This window comes from Moschus berezovskii, chromosome 19, assembly GCF_049115385.1.
Source record: "Moschus berezovskii isolate FMDL1 chromosome 19, NW_MosBer_1.0, whole genome shotgun sequence".
Classification (NCBI taxonomy): Eukaryota; Metazoa; Chordata; class Mammalia; order Artiodactyla; family Moschidae; genus Moschus; species Moschus berezovskii.
In genome coordinates this window covers 75,320,854-75,344,813 of record NC_142478.1, presented here as the reverse complement: position 1 = coordinate 75,344,813, position 23,960 = coordinate 75,320,854, and the positions used below count along the sequence as shown (strand labels likewise).

General features: G+C 64.0%; 1 protein-coding gene across 2 annotated transcripts; it reads left to right on the top strand.

Annotated features, from left to right (window-relative positions):
• The first annotated feature begins 194 nt into the window (after positions 1-194).
• On the top strand, positions 195-23,924 carry DGCR2 (DiGeorge syndrome critical region gene 2). Of its 2 annotated transcripts, none has more exons than XM_055404909.2 (10): positions 195-441; positions 6,897-7,019; positions 13,975-14,100; positions 15,095-15,305; positions 16,330-16,406; positions 16,704-16,880; positions 17,275-17,478; positions 20,219-20,371; positions 20,869-21,105; positions 22,031-23,924. In XM_055404909.2, the coding sequence occupies exons 1-10, from the start codon at positions 363-365 to the stop codon at positions 22,276-22,278; spliced, it is 1,635 nt and encodes a 544-aa protein (XP_055260884.1). In that variant the 5' UTR covers positions 195-362; the 3' UTR covers positions 22,279-23,924. The 2 variants fall into 2 exon arrangements, with proteins under 2 accessions (XP_055260884.1, XP_055260883.1); XM_055404908.2 differs by having other exon boundaries at positions 13,975-14,102; positions 15,088-15,305.
• Positions 23,925-23,960: the final 36 nt, after the last annotated feature.

Here is a 23,960-nt window from a genome sequence, read left to right as displayed (position 1 = left end):
CCCGCCCCAGCCCCGCCCTGGTCTGATCAGCCAATGGAGCCCTCGGCTGCCCGTAGTCCCGCCCCGCAGCCCCGCCCCCGCCCCGCCCCCGGGCCGCGGCCCTCCCGGTCACTGCGCAGGCGGCTGCGCAGGCCCCGCCCCGCCCGGCGCTGATTGGCTGGCGGCGGCGCGGGCGGGGGCGGGGCGGCGCGGGCCGAGCAGGACGGCCGCCATCTTGCGCGGAGCCGGAGCCGGAGCCGGAGCCCGAGGCGGCGGCCGAGCGCGTCCCGCCCGCGTCCCGCCCGGAGCCCCCTCCCGCGGCGCCCTCGCCCGGCCCGGGCCCGGCCCGCGCGGCCGCCCCGGGGACGATGAGCGGAGGATAGATGGTGCCCACGGCGGACAGCGGCGCGTTCCTGCTGCTCTTTCTGCTCGTGCTCGCGGTCACCGAGCCGCTGCGGCCAGGTGCGCGCCGGGCGGGGCGGCGGGGCGGCGGGCGGAGCCCCGGCCGCCGGCGCGGACCCCCGACGCGCGAGGGCAGCCTCGGGGGCGGCCCGGCCCCGCAGGTCCCGCCCGAGCCCGACCTGCTGCTTCCGACGCGCCCCCCAGCTCCGCCCGCGAGGAGTCGGCCCGGGCGCAGGAGGCCGCGCCCGCGGTGCGCTGCTGGCGTGCGGAGGTGCTCTAAAATCAGCGGGAGGGAGACGCCGAAACGTGCACGTATAAACGTGTTCGTTCTTCTATCGATGCGGTTGCAGAGGGAGCTTCTTGACCCTGTTTAGTGGACGAAGGGGTCCCTTTGTGGCTGTTGTCAGGCCTGCGTGTCTCCAGCAGATCGGGGAGAGCAGCGGTGTGCGGGCGCCAGGCGGGCTCCTGGCCCGGGCACGCTGCACCTCGCTGCCCTTCGCCATCTGCCGCCGAGCGCCCCACCTCCTCCCCGGGGTCCCCTTGTCAGCCAGGGCCCTGGCCCACACTCAGCTGGAGGGGCCAGTGATGCTTCTGGGGTGGCGGGGTGACTGGCTGCGGGGTGGTCTTGGTGGAAACTGAAGCCAGCATCTGTGCAGGAGAGTGCTGTATGGGTTGTGAGGGACCAGAGCCAACGAGTTTGTGCCGCTTCTTATTACGTTCTTCAGAAAACATGTCTGCACCTGTGGGGAGGTGCGAGTCATCCCGTCCGGGTCCTGGGTCCTCTGTTATGTCGCTGGACTCGGAGGGGCGGAGCCAGACCGCGCTTGTGTCCTCTGGATCCACCGAGGGATGTGACCGAGGTCCCCAACTCCCTTTCCTTTGCCGTCTGTCCACACATCCTGCCAGCCGGCCGGCAGCAGTTCAGGAAGCATCTTGGCCTGCCTGCCCGTCGTTAGGGATGCTCATGTGAAGAGAAGGTGCCCTCCTCGTGGGCATGCTTTTCAGCTGGAAGCAGTGGTGGGGAAATCGGTCCCCCAGCCGCCCACAGCAGAGGTGGGAAGCGGTGGCCCGCAGCGAAGCGACTGGGTGGGGAGCAGAGCTGTTGTTTGCGCCTGTGGGTGTCTGGAATTGCCCTGAGAAACCTGGGGCTCCAGCTGGCTCCCTGATTCTGGGTCAGCAGCGAGTCGAGTCCCCCCCCGCCCCGGGGCCTGTGTGTGCTCTGTTCTGCCAGGCCGGGGTCTGCGGGCTGGCACCTGGGAGGGGCTTTGCCAATCTTAGCCTGCACACTTTTTCTTGGAGTCCTGGCTCAGACCCCCCATTGGGGAGTGAGGAGGGAAAAAACGGTCACCCCTGCTTCCCTGGAGGGCCCCTGCCAGGTGGAGTGCCCGTGGCCCCTCGGGGCGCAGGCTGGGCTTTCACAGAGCGGGCTCCAGCAGAGTGCCAGCCAGGCCTTTGGGCAGCGTGTGTGATCTTGGTTGAGGACGCACCATGTGCTGGGGCTCTCGGGGGTCCCTGTGGGGGAGGTCCTGCTGCTAGCCCCGCAGAATAGAGTTAGATTAGAGACCCTGGCAGCTCCAGGGAGGATGTGGTCCCAAGGTCTGGCCTCTCCCCGGCAGCCCCGCTGCCCTCCCCTCGGGCACCTTGCTCCCAGAGCCAGCCGAGGCTCTCCTGGTGGGTGTGTGGCCCGGCTCCCACCCGAGCGCCCTGATTCGAGCGCCAGAACTGCCCTCCCCGTCCTGTGGTCCCCGCTGTGACGGGGCATCACGACTGACTAGTGAGGCCGGAAGGCCGGGACCTCTGCCCGGGGGCGATGGAGCTGGAGGGACCTTTAGGGGCCTCCGACTTGGACAGCCCAGTGACTCGGCTCCGTCTGCAGCTGGTTCCCCGGGAGTGCGGCTTCAGGTACGCTGGGAAAACTGTTTCTTGCCTCAGCTGTAGGAGATCCTGCATGGCTTTAGCCCCAGCTGTGTCCAGGTGACCCTTCCGCCACCCCCACTCGCCCTACTGGGTGAGCTGAGGTGCGCGGGTGCTGTCCTGCTGGGAGAGGCCAGCAGTGGGCCTGAGGCTGCCGTGGGGCCGGGTTTGGGCCTGCAGAGGGGCTGCCTGCTGGTTCAGGTCCTTTCCCACGTGCTGCTAGGGACCCGACACGTCCTCAGCAAGCCGCAGACCTGCGCTGGGGACCAGGGAGCAGGCGGGTGCGTCCTGAGCCCGTGCCTGTGGCTCATAGACGGGCTGGACGCTGTGGGGTCTGCCCTGGGGCTGGCCAGGCGCCCCTGCCCCAGCTTGGAGCCCACGCTCAGCCCTGGCCCGCACCACGTGCAGTGGGTCCTATGGGCCTCCAGGGCGCTGGGCTGGCCACTCGGCTTCTCTCTAACTCGGACGGCAGCGTGGTGCTCTTTCTTATCTCACTAGGTTTTTTTTTTTTTTTAGTGAAGAAACTTTTGTTTGGGAATAACTTCAAACTTACAGAAGAGTTGCAGGGAGAAAGTGAGCTCAAAGAGCCTGGTGTGCCGTCTACCCAGACCTCCCTGCTGTCGTTTGCTCCCGTCTGCCTTATGCTCCCAGCCCCCCGTGCGCTTGTGTGTGTGCACGCGTGAGCATTGACGCAGGCCCGCGCGATTGTTGGGGAGCGAGGGGCGGGCATCATGGCCTGCTCCCCGAGGGGGCAGCCTGTGAGGGCACGGCCGGCCGTGGGCTGGGGTCAGGGCAGGGTCCCGCTGGTGACTGGGCTCGGGGGTGGAGCCCACGCGGCTCCTCGCCTGGGTGCTGTCGGCACAGTCCTCTCACCCCCGGCCCCGGGAGCAGCCTTGCTGATGGGGTGCCCTGCCCTGGTACCCAGCATCTCCCCCTCTGGCTGCCACGGGGCTATCGCCGTGCTGGCCATGCAGTTGGTGCAGAGGCGCCCCCCGCCAGGCTGCTGAGCCACCTTCGAACCAGTTGGGTGTTTGCAGGGTGACGGGCAGCCTTGCAGGCGGTTGTCACCCAAGACTGCGTCTTGGTTTCCTGCGTGGCTCGCGGCCAGCTCGGGCTGTCCTGTGGAAGCGGGGCCTCAGCGGGAGAGGGGTGCTGAGGTCAGGGCCTGCTCTGGGTCTAGGCACATGCGGCTGGTGGTTCAAGAGCGTGGAGCTGCCCACTTGCTGTCCTCGGCTCTCTTCTGTGACCTGGACGTGGTTCACAGGGACACAGGCTCAGCGAGACTTGGCTTCTGGTTCTGAGAACTGTCTGATGAAGGACAGGTGCTCCCTAAGGGCTGTGAGCATTGAGAGGTGGGCGCACGAGGGCGCATTTCTTGGGAGACCCCCCCACTCCCAGGTGGCAAGTTCAGTGGCTTGGGCTGTGCAGATGCCTGGTGTGCGCCCGGTGAGTCCAGCTGCGGCCAGAGGCGGGGGCCAAGCCGGGCGCCCCGGACACCCCACACCATGGACAGGGCTGGGATTGTTCCTGCGGGCACGCTTTGCGCTCAGGCACGTTTGAGCTGGGGCTCTGGCCTGGTCTGGCACGGAGTGGGCGCTGGGAAATTGGTGACGGAGCCGACGCACAAACGGCTCCTTATGTTTGACATAAAGAGTGGCAACTCCCCGCACCCGCGGGCCTTGCAGCTGCCCGGTGGGGGCGGCGGGGACCCAGCCAGCTGGCCCGGGGCTCAGGCCAGGGGGTTGCTCCCGGTGGCGAGAGCTGCCCTGAGAGGCGAGGGCGGGCGAGGCTGCTCACCGCAGAGGGCTCCTCAGGTCCCCGGCCGCGCGGGGGGACAGGCTGCCTCTCCGATGGCCGCGCCTGCTGGCCCCATCTCCTGCGCTTCGCTTCTCTGCCTGGCGCGGCCGTCCCCCAGCCCCCAGGCTGGCCCTTGTGCCCTGTGCACCAGCCCCTTTCCCGTCCTCTTCTGTCAGCTGTCTGCTGGGTGCCTGGCAGCTGGCTGGCTGTTCTCAGCTGTGGACAGCTCCATGCTGGGAGAGAGTGGGTCTGAGAGCAGAGCCTGCGTGGACGCTGGACGATGAGGGTCTCCGCGTCCACCCTGAGCCCTACCCTGCTGCAGGCCGCCGTCCTCCGTGGGCACCCTGCTCAGGAGCTGGGCACTGTGGGGACTGCCCGGGACTCCCAGGGCACTGGACAGGGGCCCGCTGGCGGGTTAGCAGGAGCCGCAGGTGCCAGGCCCCCGGTGCACCCAGCACCCACGCGCCGCTGGCTCCCCCGTGGGCCCCTGGGCTGGGGGGGTGCCCGCTGCGCCCTGCACAGGAAGGGACCCAGGCTGGGGTGAGCCGTGGGAAAGCCCAGCACAGTCTCCCACGCTGAGAGAAGCTCACGCAGATCCAATTCCAGTGTTACACAAATGGAATTAGGCGTTGTGCACGCTGGTTTTGCCTTTTCACTTGGTGATTGGTCGTCTGTGGGTCAGTCAGCGCAGCCTTGCTTCATTCTTCTTGTCTTTATGAGAACTTTGCTGGGTCTTCTTTTGCCCGCAGGGCACTTTCCAGGAGACCTCTTATGGAAACTTTCCCTCCAGAAGCTGCTTTTAGAGGGCGGCCCTGTGGGGGAGGCGTGGCAGGTGCTGGGGACCCAAAGCCACCTGCTGCCACCGCGGGTCTGCTCTCGGCGCTGACTGTGTGAGGCGTTACTGGGGTTCGTGTGCCTGCTTCCCTCGGGGGACTGAGACTCAGCGTGGCCCCGCAGAGGAGCTCTGACAGGAGCAGAGCCGCTCAGCTGGGCGGAGCCTGGAGGGCGACTCAGAGCCCGAGGCTCTCGGAGCGCGTTCTGTCTTTGGGTGCTGGTTGTGCAGCTCCATGGTCGGTCGTGTCCACGTCTCTGCAGCCCCAGGGACCGTAGCCCGCCAGGCCCCTCTGTCCACAGGACTCTCCAGGCAAGAACACTGGAGCGGATAGCCATTCCCTCCTCCGGGGGATCTTCCTGACCCAGGGTTGGAACCCACATCTCCCGCATTGCAGGCAGATTGTTTACCCCTGCGCCACCTGGGAAGCCTTTTATTCCAAGAAGAACTAAGATTTCAAAATACCTCCTTCAGAGGGAGGCAGAGGAGTATTGCCTCATTATATTTCCGAAGCTTGTGGCTGTGGGAGCGTTTCCTGCCTCTGGATCGTTGCAGGACTGGCGGTGTGCACGGTTCGGCGAGCCGGCACCTGCCTCGCCCCACGTCTGTGCGCTGTGCGCTGTGCGTGCAGCAGCGATGCGGCGCGCCTGCACCCAGGCCCTGCATCCGCGAGCCCTGCAGTCCTGTTTGCTGAGCGCGCGCCCAGGAGCCCAGCGCCGGAGGCGGGCGCGCGCAGGCAGCCGGGCCGTGTGCTGCGCCGTCTGCCACCCCAGCACTCCAGCCCGCCGCCGTGGGCAGCCCTGAGTCTGCCTTCTCGTCTGTGAGTTGAGCTCCCCCTTTTGATGTGTGGGTTCCCAGTCGTTGCCCCGCCACCTGCTGAGGCGTTCTCTCCACCGAGCTGTCTTCGTTTCTCCGTCAAAAGTCAGTCGGCACTCCCCACAGTGCCCAGCTCCTGTGCTCTGGGCTCTGTCTTCTCTTCCATTGGCCCAGGTGCCTTTCGTGAGCTTTTGATCAAGCAGTTTTACTGACTCTGAAAAAATTCAGTTTATCAGCCATGCTTGTTTGTGCGTCTGATAGTATTTTATCGAACTGTGGACTTTGACTTTGTGAGCTCTGCATGTTTCTCACGATCCTGTAAGTGTGCGCGAGCCTCGCTCTGGGACGTGACTGGGAAACACTGCGGTCTCTCGCCTCTGTCTTGGGCTCGCTTAGAGCTAGGGCAGCCCTTGACCTGGAATCAGGTTTTCCTTCTAGTCAGGAAAGGCTTTTGTGCGTCTTGACCTGTGAGTTGGGCGGCTCTAGTCTGGACAGCTGCGCTTTCACTTTCCTGCCTGTGGAGCTCTGGCTGTCGTCCTCAGGGCGGGCTCTCCTGGCCTGGGCAGTGTCTGACCCTTGCTGCTCCTCTGTGCCTGAGGGCCCTTCTGCAGGGCCTGGTCCCTGCCTTCCTGCAGCTCACCTCTCTGTCCGGTGAGCTCAGTGGGCTGAGGGTCCAGCCCCCCGCTGCCCCCACTCCCTTGGCCCGAGGCGCTCTGCTTCTGCAGGTTGGCAGACGGGATCCACCTTCACTGCCGTCTCCCTGGGCTCCTGGGGTGGCCCTCCACTCAGGAGTCTGCAGGCTGCCTCCCGAGGGCCCAAGAGCTAGGGTCACCAGCTTCGGGTCACTCTGCAGTGGCCACCCCGTTCCTGGGCGGGAGGCAGGCGCCGGCCCAGCCAGGCCCGTCTGTCTTGTCGGGTCCCGTTGCAGGTGCTTCCGGAAGCCCCCACCTCTGTTCCTTCCTTAAGCACAGGTCGTGCCCTGTTGCGCTCCAACCCTTGTGCGTGGAGGTCGGGGCACCTTCCTGCCCGAGCTCCAGTCCCTGGAGGCCCCTCCCACTCCCTACTCCTGCCCCGCATGCCTCCTGAGCCCTGATGCGCCTGGGGCCGTGTGCTCGGCGGGCCGCACGCTCAGGGCCTCCTGCATTTGCCCCCACAGAGCTGCGGTGCAGCCCCGGGCAGTTCGCCTGCCGCGGTGGCGCCATCCAGTGCATCCCGCTGCCCTGGCGGTGCGACGGCCTGGCGGCCTGTGAGGACGGGAGCGACGAGGCCGCCTGTCCAGGTGAGTGTGTGCGTGCGAGTCGGGCGCAGGCAGGGCTGTGCTGGGAGCCGCCCGTGCGGGACTTTCGGCGAATCCGTGCGAAAGCCTAGCCACGTTCGGCCCGGCAGCTTCTGAGCTTGGACTGCAGGCCTCCTGGAGTGACCACAGGCGGTTATTTCATTGTCCTGCTGAAATCCTGCTAGAATTAAAACTCAAGACATAAAGCCACAGGGACCAAGAAAACAGGCAAAGACAACCCAGGGCTCGGTCGTGCCAGCGGTGTCTTCGGAAGATGGAAAGCAGACGGCGTTCCCGACAGACTGCCTGCCAGGGGCCGGGAGGGGGCCGCAGCCGCCATGCCCAGAGCCCCTGCCCGTGGCTGCTGGTGTCGTGGAGCCCGGGGTGCGTTCCCGTGGCGCTGGGAAGGTGTGAGGGGCGTGGCCGAGGGGGCAGTTGCCCTGGCAGCGTTTCTGCGCCTCCCCGCCTGGAGGGCGGCTGTGTTTGTGTGCTTCCTCCAGCCTTGTCCCTTGCTGGAAGCACAGCCTCCCTGTTGTAAACCGCTTTTTGCTGGAAATAGCTGCCTGGTCCCTGTTCTCCTGAGTGAGCAATCTCTCATGCAAATGGGGCTGTAAACAGTGTCAGAGTTTTAATGAAGAAGTTACAGCCTTATTAAGAGGCATTAGAGAAGACTTGAATAAAGAGGGCGTTCTTGGCAAGGAAGGCTCGCCATGGTGAAGCTGCCTGTTGGTCCGTTAGTCTGTGGGTTCAGTGCATCCCTGGAGGGTTTTTGGGGAAATGGGACGAGTCAGTTGAGACGTCTGGAAGGATCAGGTCCCGAGATGGGGACTTGGAGAAGAGTCAGCACGAGGCTTCCTTCACGGCTGGCTCAGGGAAGCCAGGCCGGCTGTGAGATGGAAGAGCTACCTGGAACAGTGGAGAGACTTGATACGTGGCAGGGGGTGCCCTCGACCCCGCTGCGGCCGTGGCGCTGGGGTCCCCGCTGCCCCTGTACAGAGGTCAGCCTCAGGCTGCTTGGAGAGAAGCCCCTGGAAGGTGGGGGAGCGTACCTGTATGACCTCGGTGTAGGGAAGGGTCGTTTTCAGGTCACAGAGAAGGTTAACTTCGAAATGCAAGCAGGGCGTCCCTGGTGGCTCAGGGGTAAAGAATCTGCCTGCGATGCAGGAGACACGGGCTCGATCCCTGGTCTGGGAAGGTCCCACGCGCTTCAGAGCTGCTGAGCCCGCGCGCCACATCTACTGAGCCTGGGCTCCCCTGCGAGCAGGGCCACCCTGGAGACGCGCGCCGCGGCCAGCGGGGGGCCAGGCGGCCACACGGGCCTGGCACAGCCAGAGCACACGCTGTGCAGACGCCTGGCTCTACAAGGTGAAGTTAAGTCTCCCTTTTATCACAGGGTGCTAGTAAAGAGTGTGAACAGGCATGCCTCCGAGGGAGATGGTGTCGCCTAGAAAGGACTGTGGTCTAGCAGACACAGAGGAGGCCTGCGAAGGGACAGGAGCCGGTCAGGCGTGCCGCAGAGCAGTGAGCGCGGGTGGGGCAGAGAGCTCTGCCCGCTACAGTCAGGCGCCCGCAAGCCCCCTTGGCAGCGGCTCAGGCGGGGGGACCTCAGGACGCCGACCGCCCGGAGCCGGAGAGCCTGTGGGTGGCGTGTGAGTCTGGGTGCTGCTGAGGGGAGGCACCAGTGCAGCCGCCACGGCAGAGCTTCCTGAGCTGCCCTGGGGTTTCTCCAGAGGCAGGGAAGGGGTCTGGCGTTCCCGTCTTGTCAGGAGTTTTCCGCAGTTTCTTATGATCCACACAGGCAAAGACTTTAGTGTAGTCAATGAAGCAGAAGTAGATGGTTTTTGGAATTCCTTTGCTTTTTCTATGATCCAGTGGATGTTGGTAATTTGATCTCTGGTTCTTCTGCCTTTTCTGAATCCAGTTTAAACTTCTAGAAGTTCTTGGTTTACGTACTGCTGAAGCCTGGCTTGGAGAATTTTGAGCATAAACTTGCTAGCACGTGAGTGAGTGCAGTTGTGTGCTAGTTTGAGCATTCCTTGGCATTGCCTTTCTTTGGGATTGGAATGAAAAGTGACCTTTTCCAGTCCTGTTACCACTGCTGAGTTTTCCAAATTTGCTGACATATTGAGTGCAGCACTTTCACAGCATCATCTTTTAAAATGTGAAATAGCTCCACTGGAATTCCATCCCCTCCAGTAGCTTTGTTCATAGTGATGCTTCCTAAGGCCCCCCTGACTTCACCCTCCAGGATGTCTGGCTCTGGGTGAGTGATCCCACCGTCGTGGTTGCCCGGGCCGTGAACGTCTTAGAGCGCTTCTGTGTGTCCTTGCCACCTCTTCTTTAGTCAGACCCTTGCTGTTTCTGTCCTTGGTCGTGCCTGTCGTCGCAGAGCGTCCCTTTACAGCTCGTTCTCTTGACGAGATCGCTGGTCTCCCCGCCCCGTTCTGCTCCCGCTTCTTCGCAGGGCTCACTGAAGAAGGCCCCCTCGCCCTCCCAGCTGTTCTCTGACGCTCTGCACTCAGGTGTGTTCTGTCCCTTCTTCACTTTTTGCTTCTCTTCTCAGCTGCTTGTAAAACCTCAGACAGCCACCCTGCCTGCATCCCTTTTCTCGGGGCTGATTTTGGCCATTGTCTCCTGTGCAGTGCACAGACCTTCGTCCGTGGTTCTTCAGGCACCGCCGGCTCTAACCCTGAGGCTCGCTTTGTCCCCTCCAGTGTGTCATCATGAGGGATTTGATTTACGTCATACTCGAATGGCCTAGTGGTTTTCCCTACTTTTCTTCAGTTTAAGACTGAATTTTACAGGAAGGAGCTCATGATCTGAGCCACCGTCAGCTCCCGGTCTTGTTTTTGCTGACTGTAGAACTTCTCCATCTTCGGCTGCAAAGAATAGAAAAGTCTCATTTTGGTATCGATCATCTGGTGATTGGAAGAGGGTGTTTGCTGTGACCAAGGCGTTCTCTTGGCAAAATTCTGTTAGCCCAAACCCTGCTTCATTCTGTGCTCCCAGGCCAAACTTGCCTGTTACTCCAGGTGTCTCTTGACTTCCTGCTTTTGCATTCCAGTCCCCTGTGATGAGGACATCTTGTTTTGGTGTTAGTTCTAGAAGGTCTTGTAGGTCTTCACAGATCCGGCAACTTCAGTGTCTTCAGCAGTAGTGGTTGGAGCGCAGGCTTGGGTCCCCGAGATGCTGAGTGGTCAGGACGTACCGTGTTTTATTCAGCCAGTCGCTTATGTGTGGGCCTTCAGGTTGTTTGTGTTAGTTTCCTGTTATGAATGATGTCACAGTGAGTAACCTTGTGCATATGTGGCGTTGGGGGGAGACTGTTCTATTGGGCGGTTTGGAGAGGTATCATTAATGTGAATTCTTACATGTCAGATTGTTGGGTCGGGTATGTACGCTTACTCTGCCGCTGTGGACCTAGGGTTTAGCTTTCAAGGTTCGATGGTGAGTTGCTGCTGCAATAGGAGAAGCTTGAGTCTGACAGATGCTAGCCGGGACCGGATGCTGGGACAGCAGGGGCAGGCGGGCGCCTTCTCTGGGTCCCTGGACTGCCGTCACCGCTCTGCTGTCATCTTTTCTCTGGGACTCTGCCCCCGTCACGTCTCGCTGCCTCTCAGATGGCCCGCACTCTGTGGAGCGCAGTGTCTGGAAGCCGAGCTTGCCATCCTGCGCACGGGTGGACCTCAGCTGCAGGGCCATGGCTTCACGTCCTGTCTGGGCTATGCGTCTCAGGAGCTGCCTGCTATTAACCGTTGCTGGGTGGGCCACACCCGATCAGGAATCACCGCGTAACGGGAGTCGGGGCCTCACCTTCACTGAGTTGGATTGTTTTTTCCTAGTTTGGTTGGTAAACTGTCTGTGGTTCTGTTAACCTTCACAAGACTCACTGCAGAGGAGACGAGCCCGTGTCGCCTGGGAAGGGGCTGCCGGGCTCCTCACACCCTGAAGCCTGGCAGCAGCCCCGGGACGGGAGGGCAGACGCGCTTTCCAGCTACAGGGTCGCTGGAAACGAAGTGAAGAGGACACTGCGGGGAGGGTGCGTAGCCGGCGGTGGGCGGTGGGCACGGGCGTTGAGTGTGTGAGTGACGGCCGTCCCGCGCTGTGTTGGCTGCAGCCCTAGAGACCGCTCCTCTTTACCAGCTGAAAGGAGTTCTGTCCAGAAAGAGAGCCAGCTCTGGCCAGGTCTAAGCAGAGCAGACATGGATCAGAGGTCCCCAGTGCTCCCGTGTGCTCACGGCTCCGTGCCTCCCCCTACTCCCTCCATGTCCTGCGCCGTCACAGGCAGCAGCGGAAGGTGCAGCCCCTTCTTTTGGACTTGGAACTTGCTGTGTGTTTGTCCGCGTCACGTGGCCGTCCCCGAGGGAGTGACACAGAGGTGGTGGCCCTGGGCTCCCCCGGACCGTGAGGCCCCCGAGTGCAGTGCCGGCCCCGGCTGCGGGCAGACAAGCAGTTGCAGGAACACCGGGCAGCGTAGCAGAAAGCTGTGCACCTGTGGGCGCTCTAGTTTCACAGAGCCGGTGCTGGCTGACGGAGGCGTTGGATTTGGGACCGCGGTTCTCGACTTGTTTGGAATGAGACGCGAAAGCGGCAGGGTGCCCACAGCCTGCACAGGAGCGTCTGGACGCAGAGTGGACTCACATTCTGTCCTTTATCCGCAAGTCCTCTCCACTTCCAACTAGCCGAGTGCCCCACGAGCTCCGCCAGCGCCCCGGGCGGGTTGTCTCCAGAGGAGCACCCCTTCAGAGCTGTCAGGGCTGTGCTCAGGCTGGCTTCCAGGCTCGGAGCAGCCCCGGCCCCACCTCAGGAGCGAGGCTGAGGCCCCCGCTTAGGGCTCAGGGCCCCTGGCTCCCAGGACACTTGACCATGTGTGCTCGGTGGGGGGTGCTGGGCAGGGAGCCAGGAGGGGAGACATGAGCACGTGGATGAGCAGGGGGTCAGTGCAGACGCTCCCCGCGCTGGGCCGGCTGCAGATGGCTTCCCCGCAGGCTGCCTCCCTGCCACCTGGTGCTCAGTGCCCCCGGCAGGGCTGCGCCCCTCGACCCCGTGCCCCAGATTCCTGTCTCTGAGCAGTCTGACCCAGTCCCTGGGTGCCCAGGGCTCTGCGTGGTGGGACCCAGTGGAAGCACAGGTCTTGCTCGTTGGATCGGCCAGCAGGGAGTGTGCAGTGCAGGCGCGTGGGCAAGCCTCCCCACGCCCAAGGCGTGTCCCAGGCGTGCCCACTCTGTGCCCTGTGTACCCCTGAGCCATGCAGGGACCTACCGACCCCTCTGCCAGCCGCCCTGGGCCCCAGCTCTGCAGCCTCGCCCTGCCTCAGAGCCGCTGGTCGCAGCCTCCCCCAGGAAGAGAGCGGTAGCACCCAGGTGTGCGCCTGGGGCCCCCGTCACAGAGAGCTGGGGCCCCTGCCGCCGGGTGGGAGGAGGCTGCAGAAGCCTCTCTCAGGCCTGGAGGCACCGTTGATGGGTGAGGGTGCTTGGCAAGCTGATCCCTCTGTTTCTGACACGGGCTGTGGGAACTCCAAGGAAACACCGCCCAGCCCTTGGTGCGGGCGACACAGAGCTCTGGGGTCTCGGGGTGCAGACAGATCCTCTCCACCAGCTGGGAGCCGAGGGGAGCCCCACAGAGAACCCCTCACAGGGCCTGCACAGCTGGCAGAAGTGACCTTCCCGCGCCTAAAACGATCAAAGCTGTCGTAGTCTTAAGCTCACACCACAAACACGAACTTGTATTTGACACGATCCCAATAGTTTTAAGGATCTGTATAGGGTGGCTCAGAGGTTAAAGCGTCTGCCTTCAATGTGGGAGACCTGGGTTCGATTCCTGGGTCAGGAAAATCCTCTGGAGAAGGAAATGGCAACCCACTCCAGTATTCTTGCCTGGAGAATCCCATGGACGAGGGAGCCTGGTGGGCTACAGTCCATGGTGTCGCAAAGAGTCGGACACGACTGAGTGACTTCACTTCACTTCATAGAAGACAAGGTTTGGAAGGGCAGCCGCCTCTAAGGAATACTGACAGTTGGTCTTTTTTCCTTTTTTCAAACTTTTGTGTTTCTCAAATGTTTTATATTGGATATGTGTTATTCTATAATGAGAAAAAGTAAAGGTGACTAAATAAAAGCAACGTCGGGGAATGGGCTGGCTGTCCAGGGGTCAGAACTGCAGCGCTGTGACTGCACGGCGAACTCTGTTGCAGATTGGAGAATTAGGGTCTTGCTGCCACAATCAGGAAGGTTTATGGCTCCTCCCACCACCCCTTGCCCCATCCACCAGGCTCACCCCACCACAGGCCCGTAGAGTGTGTGTCTCTGTGTGTGTGAATGGGTTGGGGGAGTGTCTCTGCAGACCAAGTTGGGTGGCTGGTGTGTGTCTGTGTGTGCATTGGCTGCTGTGCTGACCTTGCAGCCGTGTCCTCTGCTGGGCCCACGGTTAGGGCATAGCGCCCCGGGGACACGGCCTCCAGCAGTCCTGCTGGTGCCCCGGGTGAGTCTCACTCCCCTGGACCTCCTTGCTCAGGCCTGCAAGTCACCCTTGGACCACACACAGAGCTAGCGGCTGCCTCCCCCTGCCCCATGTTCATGCTTGGGCTGTGCTGCGGGCCTGCTGCGCCCGAGGGCTGTGTGGGTGCCCGGGCCCTGGCCCTGAGGGTGAGGGAGGGGTCCCTGCCTGGGCTCCGCAGGGAGCCCCTGGGCCGGAGCTGCACTGGGCCCACAGGGGCCTGTTGGGAAGCACAGCGGGGAGGCCCCGTTTCGTGAAGAATGAAGATTTCCCAGGAGCACTCAGTGAGACGCACGTGTGACCCGTGAGGCGTGAGCTGCGCGTCTGAAGGGTTCTGAGGAAGCCTGAATAGATGGGGTCTCTGAGCGGCCCCTCTGGCCCGCCCGCGGCCGTCTGCCTGCCAGTGGTTCTGTCTGGCGCCTTGCCCTTCCATGTGTTTGCAGCCACTGCTCTCTGCTTCCAGAAGTGAGCGGGCAGGCGCGCCCCTACCATGGGAAGGAGGCCGTGGACCCGAGGCCAGGCCGGGCGCGTGGCAGCGACCCCTCGCACCTGAACGCCATGAGCGTGGCACAGCCTGTGCGCTTCAGCAGTAAGTTGCAGGCCTTCCCTGGCAATGACCCGGGGCCCACCCCCACAGGGTCGTTTGAAACACCCCTTCAGGCCTCCTCCAGTGGCTGGGGCAGCAGGATGACGTGCCCAGAGCCTCCCGGCCGGGCAGGGAAGCCAACACCAGCACCAGGCTCTGGAGCTTTTCCCGCAAGATGCTCCTCATGGGGCCCAGGTGGACCTCCCTTTGGTCCATGGAGGAGGCTGCCCTGCCTCTGCTTGAAAACATCATTAGTAACTAGTTACTCCGTGAGCTTCCCACAGCATCAGTGTTTCAGAAGAGCGCGGGGAGATCGAGTCCAAGGGCGGTGGCACACTGGCCCCCGAGCAGACGGGCGCGGGCCTGGGTGGGGCGCTCCCGGGCCCCAGCGTCCTGCCCGCGCTTACCCATGGGCGCAGCACCCTATCCTGACCACCCCGGCCCCCCAGCAGCAGCGCCCCCGCCCCAGCTTCAGTTCCCCCCGGCCTCACTGTCCCCCCCCGGCCTCACTGTCCCCCCCGCGGCCTCACTGTCCCCCCCGGCCTCACCGTCCCCCCATCAGCCTCACTGTCCCCCTATCAGCCTCACTGTCCCCCATTAGCCTCACTGTCCCCCCATCAGCCTCACCGTCCCCCCATCAACCTCACTGTCCCCCCCCGGCTTCACTGTCCCCCCCTGGCCTCACTGTCCCCCCATCAACCTCACTGTCCCCCCCCGGCTTCACTGTCCCCCCCTGGCCTCACCGTCCCCCCATCAACCTCACTGTCCCCCCCCGGCTTCACTGTCCCCCCATCAGCCTCACTGTCCCCCCCCCCGGCCTCACTGTCCCCCCCCCCCCCGGCCTCACCGTCCCCCGCCAGCAGCAAGTCCCCCCCTGGGCCTCAGTGTTGCCCCCTCAGTGTCCCCCGCTCCAAGGCTCCCGAGTCACGCGGATGCTGGTGTGTGACGGCCTTGAGGGTCCTGACTGGGGCCGCCCTCCGCCCTGCATGTTTCCTAGGGAAGTGCCCCACAGGGTGGCACCACTACGAGGGCACGGCCAGTTGCTACCGCGTCTACCTGAGCGGGGAGAGCTACTGGGACGCCGCGCAGACCTGCCAGCGCGTGAATGGCTCCCTGGCCACCTTCTCCACTGACCAGGAGCTGCGCTTTGTGCTGGCCCAGGAGTGGGAGCAGCCAGAGCGGAGCTTTGCCTGGCAGGACCAGCACAAGTGAGGCAGGCGGGCCCGCGGTGCCAGGGCGGCAGGGCGCGTGGAGGGGTCGGGGCGGTGCTCCCGAGGGCGGGGTGCGCCCGCTGCGGCGCCTTGGGCCAGCCCTTCCCGCTGGCCCCCTCACTGGTTCTGCTGCAGTTGCAGGGGGTCTGGGCCTGAGTCAGGATGGGCTGCTCCGTGTGGGGCTCTGTGGGCCTGGCTTGCGGGCTGGGCAGATGGATGGGGTCCTTCTGAGAACCTGGGTTGGGCCAGGCCTGTGCCCAGTGCCTGCCATGGGCCTGCTCGTCCCTTCCCGAAACACCGCGGGAACCCAGGGATGACCAGGGTGCGTGCTGGCTCTAGGCCCGCAGGCTTGGCCTTGTCAGAGAGAACGTGTGGACACTGGTCAACAGCCAGCCTCTCCCCAGCCCAGCGCTCGGGGCTTTGTTCTGGGGCCGGTAGGAGCTGGGGACCCATCCATCCTGCCAGGGCGGCCCTGGGGCTCCCTCCCATGGGGCGTGGGCTGCAGGGTAGCCAGAGCCCACGAGGGCAGGGGCTGGCACCATGACTGACGGGGGGATCCAGGGTCTGCCTGGTGACCGTGGAAGCCCCTAGCTGCTGGTGGTGGTGAATGCTTGCAGAAGTGGGAGGGCGGGCCATGCCCTGGGTGGGCGCAGGCACGTGGGGCTCTAGGGGCTGCGGGCATCCCCAGGGCCAGGGCGGGGCCCCCCTGAGTGCCGGCCAGGAGGGCCCAGGGGCACGCTGCCACTGGCTGGGGGTCCACAGGGCCCATACCCGCAGGCCCTAGGGTGGTTTTGCTTAGATGTGGATCTGTCTGATAAGAGCAGTCTTGGCAGGAGTCATCCAAGACAAAAACTTCTTCTGACTGGAGAATTTGTATAGAATTTTAATACATTTTATTAAAATTAGGTATCAAACCTTGAAAAGACCATTCATGCTTTTGAGGCTCACATTGTAAAGGTCAGTGTAAGTATTAAAGGCGCACACTCAGGGTGGGCTCCTCCTGCAATCTCCCTTCTTGCAGGCTGTGGGTTGGCTACCAGTACGTCATCACCGGCCGGAACCGCTCCTTAGAAGGACACTGGGAGGTGGCATCCAAAGGTGAGGCTCCCTGGCCTTTGTGGAGACGCGCTGGGTTTGGCTGCCCAAGCTCTCCTGGCAGGCAGCCCGGGGTGTGGGTGCCGCGGCTGACACAGCAGAGCCCACAGGGCCCTGCCCCTCACCCGCAGAGTGCCGGCCACGTCCCCTGGGGAGGAAGGGGTGTCCTCCCGCGTCCTGTGGGTGCTGCTGACCCCCGAAGCATGTCCCTGCCCCCCCGGGACCCCCAGGCTTGTGCAGAGCTGTGCACAGAGGAACGTAGGCGGGCCGTCCCCGTGACGCTGTCCGTCCACCCCGCAGGCTCCTCGGAGGTGCTGCTGCCCCCGGACCCCGTCTTGGCAGCGGCCGCGGTGGAGGGCGACGGCGTGTTCTGTGCGCAGCTGCACTGCTTCCACTTCCCCACGCTGCGCCACCACGACCTGCACAGCTGGCGCGCCGAGAGCTGCCAGGACAAGTCGTCCTTCCTGTGCAAGCGGAGTGAGCGGGGCCCGACCCCTGGGGCCCGACCCCCGGGGGACCTCAGCACACCCGACCCCCAGGGGGGCTTTCAGCACACCCAACCCCCAGGGGGGCTGCAGGAACCCCTCCGCACTCCTGACTCTGCGGTGGCCTCTGACCTGGAGGTGCCTCGGGCCTGGGCGGTAGTGTCCCCTGTGACCCCTCACTCCTTCCCAGGGCAGACGGAGCCCCTGCTCGCCTGCGTGGTGAGGAGACAGTGGCGTCCAGAGGCCCCGCCATGCCCCGTGTGTCCGGAGCCCCAACTCTGCTCACCCTGCCTGCACTCCGCGGTCCCCGCGCGGCCCCAGCGCCTGGCCTGTGGTGCCAGGGCTCTCCAGGCGGCTGACGCGCAGGTCTGCTGTGCCTGTCGCAGGTCAGACGTGTGTGGACATCAAGGACAACGTGGTGGACGAAGGCTTCTACTTCACCCCCAAAGGGGATGACCCGTGCCTGAGCTGCACCTGCCATGGCGGGGAGCCCGAGATGTGCGTGGCTGCGCTGTGCGAGCGGCCGCAGGGCTGCCAGCAGTACCGCAAGGACCCCAAGGAGTGCTGCAAGTTCATGTGCCTGGACCCAGGTGAGGCCTGCGCCCGGGGCCGGGCCGGGACCAGGCTCCCCTTCCAGAGCCGGTTTCCACCTTGGCCTCCCCTGGAGCGCTTCTGTGTCCGCGTGTGGTGCTGGGGGGAGCTTAAGAAAAAGATGAGGCGTTGTCCACAGTCCTGACGTAGAACTCCCCGCTCAGTGGTGCCCCCTGGGTGGACGCCAGGCAGTGGGTGGTATGCGATGACCTGTCCTTCCACCCCCTTACACTTACACTGAGGTGCAAGTCTCACAGAGTAGGCACACCATCTGCGTGCTACGATCGTGAGATGCTGATGAAAGAAAGGCATGAGTTAACCATGTTCATGGATCAAAAGACCAGCCATCAGTAGGAGGTGAATTCTCCCACAAATTACCCATGGATTCTGCGGTGTCAACCAGAATTCCAGCAGAGTTTTTCATAGATGTTGACAAGCTGATTGTAAAATATATACGGAAAGGCAAAGAAAGTAGAATAGCCAAACCAATTTTAGAAAAGAAAGTTGGAGGATTCACAGTACCTGATTTGAAACTTCTGTGTAGTCACAGTGATCCAAACGGCGAATTCAGCTCCTGAAGTGTAGGTCAGTGGGGCAGACCGTCCACTTGCGTGTGGCCAGCTGACACACAGGAGCAGTTCAGTGAAGAAAGGCTGGACTTGGAACAAACGGTGCTGGAACAATCGGAGATCCCTAAGCCAGAAAAACGTCACCAAGTGAGCCTGATACTACACTCGCTGCTGTGTATAGAATCAGTGCCAAAGTGTTCATACACCCGTCTAAACCTTCATAAAACTTCCAGAAGAAAGCACACATTGTTCTATTTTTAATTTTTAAACTTTTCACCAGGGTTTCATTGATTTACAGTGTTCTGGTTTCAGGTGTACAGCAGAGTGAATCAGCTACACACACGTCTGCTGTTTTTAGGGTTCTTTTCCCCTGTAGGTTAGAGAACTGAATGGAGTTCCCTGTGCTGTCCAGGAGGTTCTTACTCTGTTTTATAATAATACATAGTGATGTCGACACGTCAGTCCCAGCCTCACAGTTGATGCCTCCCCAACATACTTTTAAAATTGTCTTTTAAAAGAAAAAAATAAGAAAACTCTTTGTGACCTTGGGATACACAACATTCTCAGATGAAAAGAAACATTAGTAGATGACTCTTCATCAGAATCAGAGACGTTTGCTCGTGGAAGACCCTTGAGGAAATGAAGAGAGAGCACCAACAGGGACCACGGACGACCCCAAAGCTCCTGTGCGCAGACTCTCGGCTGAGACACGCTAGCGGGCTGCCCTGGGGAAGAGCAGGCTGCCACCCCCTCGGGGGTCTGGCCCGCAGGGCAGGGGTGTGTCCCAGAGCTGCCTCAGAGGCCGGGCCCGATGCCTGCTGCCTGCGCCCGACGACAGCGGCACCCCAGCCAGGCAGGGCCGAGCTTCCACAGGGCCTGGGGGGCCTCTGTCCCCGACGATGCTGTTCTCTGCTTCTGCTTGCTGCTGCTGAGGGCCGGGGACGGCCATTGGGGACCTTGACCGTGTCCTGGGGTCTACCTCGGGCCGAGTAGGAATTCGTTGTTACAGAGGGAGCACCCCGTGCTGGGACCTCTGAGCTGACCCCAGGCCGGCAGACGCCCCAGCCGCCCTCTCCAACAGGTGGGATCTGGAGGGGCTGTGCCCTTTCACACGTTGCTCCCCGGCGTCTCAGCAGGACACACAGCCTGCGGGGGGAGCCCCTGTGAGCCTGGCCGTGAAGCGTCTCCTCAGGCTGCAGTTGGGTGCCTCCCCGTACAGCAGAGACAGGGGGTCAAGAAAGGACCTGGAGGCTCCACACTCAGGCCGCCCCTGCCCTGGAAGGCCCCTGATCTCCACGCTGGGTCTGGGGTCAGGCATTCTGATGCTGTGACATGATTTTTGTGACCGTGCTTGGGTGAGAGCCCAGGGCTGCTGGCCCTGCCCTCTGCCTCTGCCACGCCCTGCAGGCCTGGTGTGCATTGGGCAATGTGGCCGGGCCCTGGGCCAATGCCGCCAGGGTGCTGAGCCACGTCCCCCCCATGCCCACCAGAGGTGTCACGAGACGCTGCCACGGTCTCCTGGGGTGCAGAGGCACCAGCCCGTAGCAGAGCAGCAGCAGCCATCTCCCAGGGTGGAGGACTTCAGGACACTTGGCTGCAGGGTGGGTCAGTGCCCACTGGAGACTCTGCCCTGAGGCCTCCGGTGCAGGTGCAGGGCCAACTCCAGCCCCTGGGAGCTGCTGGGGGCCCTGGGCCTCCGCTGCGGAGCAGGCCCTACCAGACTTGCTGGAGTCAAACCGTGACGCAGGGCAGGACGTCCTTTGTGGCTGGCCACCTCTCCCTCCTGCGGGACCCCTGATGTGCAGTGGAGGCCCCCGCGGAGGCCCTGGCTCCCCACCCCCAGAGAGGATCAGCAGGAATCAGAAGAGCCCCTGGTGGGGGCAGGGGAAGTAAAAGCTGGGAACCGGGACTCTGGGGTCCCGGGGGGCACACCCAGATCCTCTGATCAGCTGCGGGCTCCAGGAGAGCCCGGCCTCTGTGTGACAACTGGTGAGGGGAGGGCAGAGCTCTGTGGCCAGGCCTAAGCTTGGACGCTGCCATGGCCCGGGCCGCTCCTCCTCGCTGGGCTCTGCGGCCAACACGGTGCTGCTCAGCCCGTGACGACGGGCGCGGGGGGCGGCTGGCGGGGGCGGGGGCGCGGGGCCCCTGAGCGCTGCCCTCCCGCCCGCAGACGGCGGCAGCCTGCTGGACTCCATGGCCAGCGGGATGCGCCTGGTCGTCAGCTGCGTGTCGTCCTTCCTCGTGCTCTCGCTGCTGCTCTTCATGGTCCACCGGCTGCGCCAGAGGCGCCGCGAGCGCATCGAGTCCCTGATCGGGGCGAACCGTGAGTGTCGCGCCCGCCGGCCGCGGCCCCCGTCAGAGCAGGGCCCGGGGCTGCCCGCCGCCGCCGCGCTCGGCGTCCGTGTGGTGGGAGGGGCGCCGGCCCCCGGGCCGAGGGGGCAGCTGCCGGGCCGCCTGCCGCGGAGACCGGGGTGCGCGTGGCTGGGGCCGCCTGCGGGCGAGGCCCACCTTCGGCGCACGTGGCTGCGCGTCCGCCCGCGCCGCGTTACTTCCGAGCTCCGGACTCGCGGGACGAGCGAGCGGGCTGGCTGCGGCTCCGGGCCGCGGGGCCGTGGGCGTGAAGGGCCCGCCTCGCGTGGGCAGCGAGGCTCTCCGTGACCCTCGCGGGGGCGGAGCTGCGGGGTGGGCGTCAGGCCGGGCCCATCGGAGGCGGGCTGCGGCGGGGGCCGGGCTCGGGGCGGAGGTGGCCGCCGGCGCGCCCGGCTCCGCCCCCGGGGGGTCCAGCCCGAGCGACGGCCCCGCACCCTTCTCTCCGCCCAGTGCACCACTTCAACCTCGGCCGCAGGATCCCAGGCTTCGAGTACGGCCCCGACGGCTTCGGCACGGGCCTCACGCCCCTGCACCTTTCCGACGACGGGGAAGGTGGGACTTTCCACTTCCACGATCCCCCTCCGCCCTACACCGCGTACAAGTACCCGGACATCGACCAGCCCGATGATCCGCCGCCACCCTACGAGGCCTCCATCAACCCGGACAGCGTGTTCTACGACCCCGCAGGTGATCCTCAGGGCGTGGGAGCCGCAGCGTGGGCTCCATTCTTCCCGTTAAGGTGGCCCCGCTGCAGGGGAGGGCGGGCTCACCCCGCCGCTGCCTCCCTCCCCGACCCCTCAGCTGGGCCCTGTGGGGAGGGGTCCTGGGCAGGGTGCGCGTGTGGCGAGCTGAGGCCACGCCCCTCGGCGGGCCCTCCTGTCCAGCGGGAGGAGAAGGATGAGTCTGGTCCGTGTGACGCTGTGAAAACCAGCCGTCAGGGGTGGAGCGGAGGGACACCCGGTGCCCGGCCGCAGCCTGGCCGGCCCTGTCCCGGGCGCACGCAGGAGTCGCGACTAAGGCCCTGTGTCACACTCACGTGCGTTCGCTCACACACGCACAGACACGACGAAACAGGCGGGCCTTGCAAGGCCGGCGCTGTTGTGCCCTGGTCTGTTAGGTCAGCGCTGCCTCGGGCGTGGCGCCCATGGGCAGCAGACACTTGGACCTGACTTCTGCCCTGGGGAGAGGTTGTCGCCGCCTGCCTGCAGGGATGGGGAAGCGCGAGGGGTGCCCCTGGGGCAGCGGGTCCACGATGCCTCGGTGGGCGAGACAGCAGGAGTGTGCGTGCGCCGGGGCTCAGCCTGGGTCCCGGGCCCCAGCGTCCAACTCGCGTGTGGGGGTCGGGTGTGCCTCACCCTGCTCAGGCAGGCTGTTCTGGGGACCCTTGCCTGGGCCGTTGCCCTCACCTGCTCTGTGGTCCAGCCCATGCCTCGTGCGTGGGTGAGGGCCCCATTTGTTCTGCTGTCAAAGCATGTTCCTTCCCTGGCACACACCCGCCGGGGTTTGCTCACAGCCGGACCCCCGTTTGCCCATGAAGCCCCCGCATGGTGCAGCTGCAGGGAGGAGCCACTGGGAGCTGCCCCACCCCACTGACCCCCGTCTCCTCCCGCAGATGACAACGCCTTTGAGCCAGCGGAAGCTGCCCCTCCTGCCGCTGGAGACGGCAGCGGGGAGGGCACGGTGCCCCGGCGCCCAGAGCGCACCCCCAGGGCCCCTCTGGCAGACCTGGAAGACTCAGCTGACAGCAGCAGCGCCCTCCTGGCGCCGCCAGAGCCTGGCCCTGGTGGGGGTGCCCCCGCCCCAGAGGCGCTGCCAGGGGGCGGCCGGCACAGCCGAGGTTCTCTCAACACCGTTGTGTAGAGGAAGGCCTGCGGCCCCAACGGGCGGGGCACTTCTCTGCCCTGAGAAAGACACTGGTGCCCGTGGGCAGCTTGAGGACCCGAGGCAGCCTGTGCCCGGGCCTGGGCGCACATGCGACCCCCAGGGAACACCCCACCCCACCCCGCCGGGGCTCCGTGAGGGCTCAGACATGTGCAGCTTCCTGTTCCTGTCTCTTTTTCTAACGGCGGATGGCTGGCAGAGATCACAGAGGACGCACTGCGGGCTGCCACAGGGAGGGTCTTCCCGGCTCTGCTGGGCTTGAATGTTGCCCTGGCATGGGCTCGCCTGATCTGAGGACTGCTGACGGCCTGGGCGGGGGCCTCGGAGGCTGCTCTGTAGGTGCCCCCAGCTCCCGTTGTCACATGGTGGGCCTGGCCTGGGCCCTTCTGCTGAGACCCTGAGGTGGGGCTGCTGGCGCCGTGCATGAAGCCCCCGCAGCCCTGAGCCAGGCCGAGGCCTCCAGTCTGCCCGACTGTCCCTTCCTGGGCCTTGCCGCTGCTGGAACCTGGGCGCCCACTCCTGCTGACCCTGCCCCCACCCCACCTTGTTTGTGCCATAAAGGGTCATGTCCCTGGGGGGAAGGGCTGAAACACGTCCTGGGCTGGCCACCTGAAAGCCCAATTCCTGCCCACCACCGCCAGCACTGGAACCTGGTGGCCGCATGCCACCTTCCTGTCCCCAGCAGCAGGGTGCTGGGTACCCTGCCCCAGGGGGCCTCTGACTGAGGGTCCCTGTTGCCTGCTTCTGGGCAGTGGTCTTGTCTCCTGACACGGGGCTTTTAGCATTTCTGAGGTGTGGAGATTAAGCGGGTTTTGTGCGATTTTTAGCACATCATACCTTTTCTACATTGAGTGTCTGGATTTTTCCTTTTCTGTGTGCATGTGTGTCTGTGTCCGTGTGTTCGCAGGCGGTGGCCAGCCGCGGGGACTTGCCTGGGGCCCCTCGCAGCCTCTGGGCCAGCAGCAAGAAGGGGGTGACAGGGTGGTGCCAGGCCGTGCCAGCACGGTCTCCCATGGGGACCGTTTTCTTCTTCTTGGGCGGCATGAGATGCTCATGTTTCCCACAGAGTGGGGCTCAGCCCACAGGAGCCAGTGCTGGAGGCCTCGCCATGCAGGGGGCTGTGTGCTGTGCAGGCCTGCACCCCCCGCGCAGGTTCCGAACTGCTGAAGAGGGAGCAGAAGGTGCGTCCTGCAACTGCTGTGCACTGTGCACAGCGGTCACCACGGGCCTAGCTGGTGCGGGTGAGGGTTGTGCGCACTCTTGCTTTGGGGTGGGCACCCTAAGGGGCCTGGCCCAGGCCTCAGACCTGTGTGCACATGTTGTGTGGGGACCGAAGGGTGCCGGGCCAGTCAGGCGGGTGAGGGTGTCCTGGGGCAGCAGGGGGGCCAAGGTCAGACAAGTCCTGGACAACCCTGCTTGAGAGTCCTGTGCGCCCGGGGGGGCTCCTGGCTGCCTGTTCCGGGTGGGTGTGCACACTCCACTGTCTCAAGGTCTGTCCATGTTTTTCTTTCACTAAGGGTTTCTAGTTTGGGTTTATTTTTGGTTGGGTTGGCACTAATTCTTTTCTTAAGATGCTGTGAGAACCATTTCATCCAAATGCCAAATAAACCTGTGTTCTGGAAGAAGTGTGGGTGGTGGTTGATGCGACCCCAGCTGGGGTG

Bases quoted from the DNA above. Each gene is read 5' to 3' on its own strand.
- DGCR2 (XM_055404908.2), top strand. From the start codon at position 363: ATGGTGCCCACGGCGGACAGCGGCGCGTTCCTGCTGCTCTTTCTGCTC. The intron at 442-6,896 runs GTGCGCGCCGGG...TTGCCCCCACAG, and splicing joins CACCGAGCCGCTGCGGCCAG to AGCTGCGGTGCAGCCCCGGG. The intron at 16,881-17,274 runs GTGAGCGGGGCC...TGCCTGTCGCAG, and splicing joins GTCCTTCCTGTGCAAGCGGA to GTCAGACGTGTGTGGACATC.